We start from the raw sequence: 11,757 nt of genomic DNA, 5'->3' as shown, positions 1-11,757 counted from the left end.
TTTCCCTTCTTCTCTGGTTTTGTTTGGGTTTTGTTCTTGTTGTTTCCTTTGTGGTCGTTTTGTTCTTGTTTTGTTTTGTTTGGGTCCCGAATGGTCGACTCCTGGAACCTCCTGTGCTGCTTCCATAAGCAATATCTGGACAGGACATTTAGTCTGCAGGGGAAGAGGGATCCCAGGGGTCTTTGCACAAGCACATGCATAGCAGAGGGCCCAAGCTGGGAATGGGTGATGGGCAGGCCTCACACCTTTGAGAGTACTACCTGTAGGCATCCTCAGGCATGCCTGCATAGTACTGTTCCTGCTAAGCAGAGACCCATTCCAGAGGTGGGGCCTCTATCTGAGGGGCAGGGGAAGGAGCCTCTCAGTGGGATGTATGGAGGTGTGGTCGCCTGGGTGAAGTGGCAGGGTATCAACAGAGTCAGTCTTGAGCCTCTGATGTTGAGAAAGCACAATCAGCCTGGGGCCTCGGATCCTTTGGGGAGCAATGTGGGATCTTGAGGCAGAAGGGACCAGGTCTATCTGGGATGGGAGGTGTGGAAGACATCCCACCTGGTGATAAATTAGACCCGTGAGGGCAGTGGATGAAAGGGGTTCCAGGAGGGTGGCAAGTTTGAAGAGAGCTGGCTGTGACAGTGAAGTGGAGAAAAGGAAGTAGTGGCCTTCCACGTGTGCTCTGTGTATCCGATTAGGGTCCTCAGTGGACATCTGGGTCCTGGTTGTGTGCTGCCGTGGGCCTTGCCTCCCTCAACACAAATGCCTCTCTGTACGGGTAAGGGCCAGGACCCCTACAGGCCCAGGGTCCCCTTCACCAAAGGGCAACATCCCCTGTCCAAATCCCACAAGTACTAGTTGAAGCCACTTAACTCAGAGAGGACAAGTCTTCCCAACCAGTCTGAGAGATGTACACTGGGAGGTGGTGCCTACATAGGTATGACCTTCACCCCTCTGAGAAGCAGGAGGCTCCAAGGTTAGAAGTACCCTGGGTGGATGATTGGCTATTGAGGAACTCAGGTAAGAGTCACTCTGCTTGGGACAGGGCTCAGAGAGGTGCCTCACCTTATGCAATAGGGCTCAGAGAGGAACCTCAGCTTATGCAGTAGAACGATTGGATCACAGAGTAGTGGGTCCAAGGCAAACTGGTGAAGACACCCAGGAATTTCACTTTCTAAATGATATCAGACAAGGCCACAGAGGGCAAGGCTAGGGGCTGCAGAGATTAGGAGGGCTAAATGGGGCAGCATGTGAACTGTAAGACATGGCCTTAGTGACTGAGTAGGACATCAGCGAGTTAGAGTTCCCAACCAGACACCAGCCTTAGGTGCCTTGTTTTACAGGTATTGTATGTGTGTGGTGGTGGTGGTGGTGTTGGGAAACAGCAGAGGGTACTGATCTTGAGAGGTAGTGGGTCTGGAGCTCCAAGTCCAGTAGAGAAATGGGGCAGGTCAGGACATTGCTGGCATGCTCTTTTCCTCATTTTGCTCCAGCACAAGGACCAGGACACCAGGCCGGCCACACCCTGTGGAGTCTGGGTCCCTCTTGCCATTGCCATCTTACAGGTCTACCCGGCATTTCTACTTTCAGGAGTCCTATCTAACCCAAGAAGTTTCTAGCCATGTCAAGCAGGAAAAGGCAGGCCACTGCCAGTGCTGGCGGGCACCGAAGGATGGATCCAGATCTCTCCTCGAATGACAGCCAGGACCGAGGTGCAATCTCTGCAGGTACAAAGCAGAAAACAAAAACCAAACACACTAGCATCATAAAGCAACACAAACAGACTGTCCAGAGGAGCTGCTCCAGAGGAGCTGCTAGAGGGCTGTGTCCACCCCCAGGAGACATCCTAAAATCCCTTGGCAGGTGGAACCCTGAGTGAGTGTGGTGCATGGAAATTTTTTTCTCCCAACAGTAAGAGGTTTCAGATGCCATTAACTGTTGCTCAAGCTTGTTTGTGGCTTTCGCTTTCCCGACCTGATATTCCCACTCCTCATGAAACCTACAAGGCTCATAAGACAGTTCTTTCCAGGCAGTATGCAGTAGGCCTCTCTGGGAACACATGGGTCACATGTGGAAGGCACATGCAGGTGCCTACACAAGGTGATCCAAGACTCAAGCCTAATCACTTTTGTGTGTGTGTGTGTTTGTGTCTTTGCTTATGTGTGCACACTTCTGTGTCCCCCTGTAACACATTCTCTCCCCCCTTGTAGCTGGGTGTGTCTGTGTGTTTGTGGATGATTCCGAGTTCCGTGTGCCCCCCTCACACTGGTGTGTATTTGTGTGTGTGCTCTGTTTGTGCATGTACATGACTTCTTTTGAGACATAAGTTAGCATTGGTGGCTGTGGGATCCAGAAACCCCACAGTGAATCTGTTTTCTGTGAGGGGTGATGGGAGCAGCACACTTTGTCTCAAAATATTTTCCTCTATGTCTTTAATACAGCCGGCAAAGAAGTCCTTGATGCTGGCAGGGAGGACAGCATTTCCTCAGGAAGAGAAAGGAAGAGGGCCAGGTGATCACATTTCCTCCCCCCAACTCATAACACTCATTTAGAAAAGTCAGGCTGGAAAGATGGTTCAGTGAAAGAGTACCCAATGTACAAACACAAGAATCTGAGGTCATATCCTCAGCCCACATAGAAGAAGCTACACATGGCCACTAAATACCTTTGAGGCCCAGAACTGAGGGCTGAGGTGTGGCAGAGAAGTTCTTTCTGGAGACAGCCTAACAAAATTAAAGGAGATGTAAACAAACCAACGAGTGCAGTAGTTGTAAGGTGTGTGATCACAGGAGTGTGTTCGGTGCATTGAGCTAGAAGGCCTAACCATGTTCATGCTTCAACCCATCAGAATTCAGTGTGCTACAAAATGCAAGATGAAAATCATATGCCGACAGCTAACCTCAATTCCTGTCACACAACTTTTTTGATAGGAATGAGTTAAGGATAGGTAGAGGAGGACCCACCCCTACCCTGAACACTCACTCACTCACACACACACACACACACACACACACACACTTCTACCTCTTATGACAGCACATGTGTACACATGCATGTCTCTGGACATCTGGAAGAGTCAATATCTGCTCTTGAACTGTGAACTGCATATAGGCTGTTTGGCACTCTCCACTTCTGCTCAAGCAACAACGGTGGCCCTATGTACATGTTGAAGTAAAGAGTTAATGTGATTTCTTTGCAGGAGGAACAAACAGGATTTACTCCAACAATTTGAAGGTATGTTCTAGGAGACATTAGGAATCTGAGAAAATTGTTTGAGCCAAAGAATCCAAGGCAAGGGAGTTGTCACGTGGCAGACAAGAAAAGTGTGTTTACTGCCTTGTTCTCAAACACTTGGTTTCAAAATAGTATGTATTAGCTTGCCAAGTGTCTACTTCACCTTAATTGTCCATATGAGGAGTATGGCACCTGCAGTGTGACTATTCTTACCTACTCACGTTCAGATATTTTAAAATTAGATGAAATTACCTGTTTTCCAATTACACAAGTGATCTATCTTTTTCTCTGTTTTAATTTTATTTAGTTTTTAAAATTTGGATATTTTAAGTATTTACAATTCAAATGATTGTGCCTTTCCCGGTCTCCTTCACTCTCATTCCCCTTCCCCTTCTCCCTGCTTTTATGAAGATTCTCTTACTCCCACCCACCAACTCCCACCTCATATGCTTGGCATTCGCATACACTGAGGAAATGAGCCTTCATTGGACCAACGCCCTGCCCTTTCATTAATGACAGATGAGGCCATCCTCTGCTATACATGTAGCTGGAGCCATGGGTCCTGCCATGAGTACTCTTTGGTTGGTATTTTAGTTTCTGGGAACGCTGTGTGGGTGATTCGTTGATATTGTTGGTTCTGCCTATGGGGTTACAATCCACTTCAGCTCCTTCAGTCCTTTCCCTAGCTCTTCCATTGGGGACCACGTGCTCAGTCCAGCGGTTTGCTGCAAGCATTCTCATCTGTATCACTGAGGCTCTGGCAGAGCCTCTCAGGAGACAGCTATATCAGGCACCTACCTGTCTGCAAGCACTTCTTGCCTTCTGCAATAGTGTCTGGGTTTGATGGGTGCATACGAGATGGATCTCCAGGTGGGGCAGTCTCTGCATGACCATTTCTCAGTGTCTACTCCACTCTTTGTTTCTGTATTTCCTCCCGTGAGTATTTTGTTCCCCCTTCTAAGAAGAAGCAAAGCATCCACATTGTTTTTTGGCCTTCCGTCTTCTTGAGGTTCATATGGACTGTGAATTGTTTCTTGGGTATTGCTAGCTTACGGGCTAGTATCCACTCCATTGTGAGCACATGCCCTGTGTGTTCTTTTGTGATCACTCCACTCATTTATGTTCTAGTCTAGTTCTTCTTATTCGGGAGTGTGAGCTAGGAGAGGGCCACTCCTTTTTAAATACCTGCCCACAATTTATCTTGCAAAAAGCTAACACAAGATGTAGAAAGCTTAATTCAGTAGTGTTAGCCTCTGAATATAGTATGACCAGTTGAGTCCTGCATCCTGCATTTAGATCTGTCACAGGTTAGTCACATGAACTATTGAAATCAAATCACAAACTGTGTGCCAGCTGGGAGGTCTGCATGATTTTCTGATGGGGAGTTACACCTAGAAACTATTCAGGACTCAGCATAGGAAGCTAGTGTATCGTGGTGGACTGCATTTGCCTGGTGTGTTCAAGCTTCGGTCTACCATCCCCAATGCCACAGACTTTCCCATGAGCCAGTTTCCGTTTAAGTCATTCAGGGTATCTACCCTATCCAATTTGTCAAGAAGTCTCAATGGATACAGTAATTACAACATTTGTCATCTCGCTGTGCAGTGCTCTCTGAGCCTTTGTAGATTTTTGTAAATGGACCACTTTTGTGTCTTGCCACAAGCAGCCCAACAGTCACTCCTAACGTGTCTTTGAGCTGGAGCACACTAGGACATTGATCAAATTCATACTTTATAAATGACATCTAGAAGATGTAAAAAGAAATTTACACAGTGGCTTGATTCCCGTTTTGTAAGTCCCCTCTGTTATGTTTTCTATATAATATCGAGACACTGAAGTCCAACTCTTCAATTTCACAATAAGGTCAGAGCCCCTGAAATTCTTGGATGAAAGAAAGGAGGCAGATAACATTTGCATCTGTAGATCTTTTCTGTCTGTTGAGGGACTTTTGCACTAATGCTCAACAAGATGATGTTCCCTTCCAGAGCCAATGAAGAAGGTTCTTCAGGAAGACAGAGAAAGATTCTCAAGGATGGTTACATCATCTTTCCTAGCCATGGAGGTCAAAGTTAAGGACATTATACAAACCCACTGTGTACAAAGGTGAGGTCCTGACACTTTGTTTCCAGAGCTGTTGAAGGTTGTCTTGTGAGCTCCATAAAGGGGAATAAAGCAGTGACCAAGCTGGCTAGAGGCTTTCTTCCCAATTGTGTTTGCTTTGGTGTGGCAAGTGGATTTGCCTTGGTTTTTCTGTAGAACAGACTTTGTTTTTTCTCATAGCCTCTCATGGTAACTGAAGTCAGCTGTGTTTCCTAAGGATGAATTAAAATGTCTTTACACTGTTTTGACACTGGGCAGTTGAACCAGTGTGCCAGTAAGGAAGGCGTGTGTATTGTACAAAGGTCCTGGGTGCATGCAGCCTGCATTCGGGACATACAGCCTGCAGTCCATTGTCTCTTCAGTGCCAAATGGGATGAAAATTGCATGCCAAGTGTCACAGATTTCAAGAGCAGTGTTCACAATGCAGGTGTCCCAAAATCCTCACTGGAGAGTAAGATGGTGTCCACAGACTTCTCTGACTGTCCGGTGTGTCCATCCTCATTCTACCTCTCTTCATGAAGAGAAGAGAATGCACAAGCTGTGCCCATCAGAGAAGGATACTTGTGGAATGTTAGTACAGCAATGGTTCTTCTTGCAGAATTTTCTAGCACTAAGAGCTGTGAATTGATTTCTCTCTCAGACAAGACAGGACAGATACTGTCAGTGTGATATGAAATAACCCATGTAGTTTTCCGTTTCCCTGTCAGAATATTTTAGATGCCCTTTCCCAGTCCTCCATCGGTAGATTTAGTGAGGAGAGGTCAGTCAGGCCTTGAGTGAGCTTTCTTCATGTGGAGACAGAATATCACAGTGTTTACTGTTGTCTTCTACAGGCAGAGACTTTACCAAGACTATTCTCTTCAGGTTGCACATTTGAATAACAAGTTAATTGCGGATGCAAATGATGTCAGGAAAGAGGTGGAAAAACTCTCTGTGAGTATCAGGCTCAGCGTTGAAGGAGTCCATTGTGCCAGGACCAGGTAGCAGGAGAGGCTTCCTGCAGCAGGCCCACAGGGAAGGGACAGGACTTGAGCTCAGGGAGACAAGGAGGGTGGTTGATGCAGTGAAGAGAATTGGGCCATCCTCCCTGGTTTGTTCTTCTTCCCTCCTGTGCAGAGATGATAAGGGTAAGGGGGTTTAGGAGCCAGCATGGTGGGCGTATCAGTCAGGGGATGAGCAGGTCCTTACTGTCTGCAGAGTGCAGGGGAAGGTATGGGATTGTGTCCTGAGGGGGGACACTTCAGGATCCACAAGGTGCAGATGGCAAACAGTGGTAGGGCCCCAAGTAGCCTTCTGACACAGTGATCAGGGATGCAGAATGAGAGCAGTCCCTGTGGCTGTGGCGGAGCAGGTGGGGCCTTAGCTGTCCATGGTTGGAGTTCAGACCAGCCCTGTCCCAGAGGAGAAGAGGGAAAGGTCTCCATGCAGTGATGGAACGGTGATGGCAACCGAGTCACGGTTAACCTGGAGATGAGAATGGGGTTTTGGGGGCAGGTAGTGGACTCACTGCTGTCTCCAGGGTCCTAACAGTCCAGAGATTGCAGCAGATTTGGAGGCCTCTCGTAGGTAGGTTTTCCAGTCTTTGGTAATTAATAGCAATGTTTTGAGTACTGTCAAGTAGGAAAAGTTCCCAGTAAATGAGTGGGCTTCAAATTATGAAGGTTATTGTCCTACCATTAGGTTAATCTCGTAAATGTGGTCACTGTTTTCATTGAAAATCAGTACCTGTATTGCAGTCTGTCTGTCTTGCATATATACAGTACGAACTTGTATTTCTGTAAGCTTTGTGCTTTTGCCCCCTGGCCTTTTCTTACATCTGATATTGTCTTTGTAGAACATGTTTCTGGAGCAACATAAGTTTATTCATGAATCTCTCACTCTTCAGAAGAACAGAATGGAGGAATTTAAATCACTCTGTGAAGAATATTTGGAGGTCTGTTGAACATTTTTCAAAGCCACGTATACAGTGGGGAGTTTGTAGGGGCACACTAGATATCCTGGTATTCCTTCTGTACTTTGGATAACACCTTAGGAAAGTTACCTGCAAGCCCCTTTCAGCATTTTCCTCCTGCTCTATGTAAACCTAAGTACAAAGTCAATTTTTAGTTTTAGGATTCACTCCTGGTTAGGAGAATCATTCGAGGCAGGACGGGCTGCCTTGGTAATTTTGTGTGGAGCTGTTCATAATGTAAAGGGCAGGGCCATTATGCGTGTCGGATCATCCCCTCTTGCCTCACAATGCATTTTCCTTAAGGTATCTCGTGCACACATGCACACACGTGTGCCTGTCTGTGCGTGGTTGTTTAGAGGTCAGAGGTCTACCTTTACAGAAACTCCTCATCATATCTCTTTTTCCTTTAGCTTTACATTTGTGTGATTTTAATTTTGAGGCAAGGTCTCACTGTGTACCTTGGCTGCCCTGGAACTCACCATATAGACCAGTGTGGACTCACAGAGATCTGCCTCTCTGACTCTGACTCCTGAGTACCGGGATTATAGGCATGCACCAGCGTGCCAGACTCCATCATATCTTTTGGTAACATGATGCCTCACTAACAGTCCACCATGCCTCGACTGGCTGTTCACCGGGACCTAGGGATTGGCCTGTTCTGCTCCAGGTCTACTTGCCACCATGCCTGACTTTTAGTATGATTGCTGAAGAGCTAAGGTTCGCTTTTTGTGCTTGCAAAGCAACGTAATGGTGCATTTTTTTTCCGTCAAGAAATACTTTTACACACCAAAGCTGTCTTCTACACCCTCTGGATATGTTCTAAAGCAGAGTATTGACAAGAATATTTGTACTTCCTTAACTTGCTTGGTCCATTTACAATTCCAGTAATTGTTAGGACTGAAACATGACTTCATGTTAGAAGTATAAGACAGCTCCCAGTGAGAAAGTAAGTGCAAGGCATAGAGGTTGTGAATTGAGAGTTACCCTCCATAATAGTCTTTGTAAGTTCTTCCTAGGCACGTTGATTGGCCTATGCTGTCTTCAGGTTTTTAGCTCTCATACAAAGCAATTAAATACTGGATGTTCTACTTTTGTTCAGACTCAACGTGAATTGGATGGCTCAAGTTGCAGTTAAATTTTGTTTATCCAGAGTAATTCAGATGACCCGAAACTATGGAGTTGACAGAATTCATCCTTGCTTTGTTATGATTCTCTTCTACAACCACCCTCCCTGCCACACACCACACACCACACAGAAAGAGATAGAAAGACACACACACACACACAGAGAGAGAGAGAGAGAGAGAGAGAGAGAGAGAGAGAGAGAGAGAGAAAGGGGGAGGGTTCTGTCCCTGCTGAAATATCATTCTTTTACTACACAGTGGACCAGAAACCTGTTCGCCCTTTCCAAACTTGAGAGCTCTCTAAGGTTCCAGTTTCTGTGGTCACTGCATCACGAGACTCTGGAAGAAGTCCTGCAAAGTTTGTAATTTTCCCACAGTATTTAGCAAAGCCATTTAGATGTAGTGTGTGCCATTTCAATCAGGGATAAAGCGAATGTGAGCATGGAGGCTTTGGTTTTTAAGTTCCTGGTGCACAGTGGTCATTGTACAGGACAAGCTATTCCAGCTTGCAAATAGTTGGGTGAGTGGCCACGAATGGGCTCATGCTTCCTGTTCTCTGGTGTCATTTGGCTTTGTTGGCTTTCATCTGTCCTGTGCAGGGAGTCATACCAGGCTCTCAGGCATGGAAGACAAGCACCCTTCCCCTGGGCCACCTCTTCAGCTATTACCTCACAATCTGAATGTTTAGCAGTGGGTTGAGGAGTGGCAGAGACTGTGCCACATTGGTGGGTGTTTCGATCTTCATGTTGTACAGGGTACATGCTTCTTTTGGAGTCATTACACCATCTCTTTTGCCACATTTGGTCTCTTTGAAGTGTTGATGTTCGCATTTGTAAAGAAGATGAGCAGGGCTGATTTCTGCATGTGTCTTTCCCCTCAGAAATTCCAGGTGCTGAGGGATTCTCGGGGAAATTCCATTGCTGAGGAGCTGAGATGTCTCATAGTCACCCTGGAAAGAAAACTTCTGATGATGCATGTAAGTACCGAGCCTTTCACATCGAAAATGGGGGGAAGCCCAACCCCGGGGTGCCCTTTATCTCACACCCATTTAATGTTTTCTTTACTTAACAGAGCCAGCCAGAGACTGCTGCCACTCCCCAGTCTCTCCTGGATTTGTTATTCTCATAATACTTTGGAGCACAAAAGTCAGTATGAAGGGGACAGAAATCAGCTGGGTGAAGAAGCTACTTGTGGTGATGTTTGCAGCATCGTCGCCTAGATTTCTTGAGGTCTCTTCCTGTTCCTGGCGATGCCCCTTGGGTAGAAACAGCAGGCTTTCCTTAGTAAGATTGAAATTAAGGATTAGCACACACTGGAGTTGCCATGGGGGATTTTCATACCTGAGTATCATTTTTCCAAATGAGGAGGCACACAAGTGAACCATCCTTGTCATGTCCAGATAAATAAGTAAGAAGTTGCAGTCTTCTTTTATATCCTGTTCTTAAGTGTGTTCAGTGATGGAGCCTGTAGAATTGACTTTCAGCTTCCAAAGGGAGTATGCTCTTTCAAAGACTCTGCCACAGAAAGAGTTAAGCTAGTAGAATTCATCAAACTTCCCTAGAAAGAAAGATGCACCTAATGTGACCTGCATGTGTGGAAATGTCATTAACAGAAAACATTCACAAGGTCTTTCAATTAAATGTCGCTCTCAAAGTAAGATGTGATTCTGAACTGGAATACACCTTACCTGGCCAAGGGTTATTAATTTCCTCACTTCTGTGGATAGGAATACCTGGAAAGGTTTTCTCTTGAAATTTCCGGCACATGTAGTCTGAAATCATCAGGGACATATGACGTCTCCTCTACAGTTAAAGCTCCTGTCCTGTCATTTCCTGTATGTATATCCTGGGAAATCTTTACTTGGCAGCATTTGATTTAATAAGCATGAGATTGTTACAGACTTGTTGGGGTGAGTCGTTTTATTGTACTCTGTGGTTCTCTGACGTTCCTGACGTTTCACCCCCTAGCAGGCAGAAACGGCCCCGTGGGATAGTGGGAAGTGGAGGTGTGCTATCACCTGCGTGATCCTGCATGGACCCAGGTGTAGTCCAGGCCACTTGTCCCACTGTGTCCAGTTGAGGAGAAGCATTGAACACAGACTGGGTTCAGACTCTCCCATTTTCTACAAGTGGAACTGCATTCCTCCAGTGGGAATGAGGGCTTCCCTGCTTGGGTCACATTATTGTCTAAAATTATTCACACCCACTTCCCCCTTTGTGCAAACTGCCTATGAGCCTGCGGGCCTTTAGGATTATTTCTTTAATAAAAATAATAATAACAATAATTTTGTTTTTTATTGTGTAGTATTATTTTCAGGTATGAATGTCTCCTACTTGAGATATTGTACATATCCTTACCAGACCTGAATATCCTACATAGTGTTTTCCCAATGGTGACTCTGTTTCATTCCTCCGTGTGTGGGGGGGGGGATGGTGGGAATGTGAAATTCCTTTTGTGTGTGGTGCACAGAGGCACCTCCGTATGTAGGGGCCAGAGGTACTTCTGATACCTGGTTTATTTTATGGAACAAGGTCTGCCTCTCTGAAGGTGGAGCTCATCAACTGGCTTAGGGTGTTAGGTCATTGGGCTCCAGGGATCCACCTGTCTCTGCCCCCTAGTGCTGCTGGTCCACACACTCACTGCTGTGCTGAGATTTTCCTTTAAAGTTTTATTTTGGTTATTTTATCTATGTGGATCTGTATGTGTCTGTGTGTCTGTCTGTGCTTCTGCTGTCAGATGCCCACAGAGGGTGGCAGACACCTAGAGGGGGAGCGGTTGTGGGCCACACGATGGTTGTGGGGATTTGAACTCAAGTTTTCTACAGGAGCACCATGTGCTCTTAAGCTCTGACCCATGACCAAAGTCCCCGAGCTGGGGTTTTCAAGGGTATTCTTGGAATCTGAACTCAGAGTCTCATGCTTGTTCAGCAAGCATTTACCTGCTGAGCCTTGTCTCCCAGGCCCCATGGACATATTTCTTTCTTAGGCGTTTGAGCTCAGATATTTTTCTGTTGTTGTTGTGCCCTGTCCACAAGGGTTCTGCATACCTAATGTATTCTGTGACCCTTAGTATTACATTCTGCAGCATCTGAATGTGTGGCTGTCTGTCTGCCTGCCTGGGTACAGCGCAACTCCTATGACAGTGTCCGACTCTGCTGGGAGCACCAAGGTACTTCACCCACGGATCTCCAGGGAAATTGGAAGCCATAACAAGCAAGGTTCTCTTTTTAATAGAAAAGATGTCACAACGTGTCCTGTGATGCAGAGATTGAGAAACCGGTCGTGATCAAACAGCCTGGAGTTCTGAGCCAGCTGTTGCTCCTCCACATCTCCCACACGCAGGAACGGTGGTACCTGA

The 11,757-nt window shown here is 46.2% G+C and overlaps 1 protein-coding gene across 1 annotated transcript; it reads left to right on the top strand.

Annotated features, from left to right (window-relative positions):
- Window positions 1-1,612: 1,612 nt before the first annotated feature.
- On the top strand, window positions 1,613-9,528 carry LOC308415275 (X-linked lymphocyte-regulated protein 3C-like; the record flags this gene model as incomplete). Its single annotated transcript, XM_080910264.1, has 6 exons — window positions 1,613-1,718; window positions 5,211-5,328; window positions 6,159-6,258; window positions 7,160-7,258; window positions 9,281-9,376; window positions 9,472-9,528. The coding sequence occupies 6 exons, from the start codon at window positions 1,613-1,615 to the stop codon at window positions 9,526-9,528; spliced, it is 576 nt and encodes a 191-aa protein (XP_080766390.1).
- Between the last annotated feature and the right edge of the window lie 2,229 nt (window positions 9,529-11,757).

This window comes from Micromys minutus, assembly GCF_963924665.1.
Source record: "Micromys minutus genome assembly, chromosome: X".
Taxonomy (NCBI): Eukaryota; Metazoa; Chordata; class Mammalia; order Rodentia; family Muridae; genus Micromys; species Micromys minutus.
This window is presented reverse-complemented; position numbering and strand designations above follow the sequence as displayed.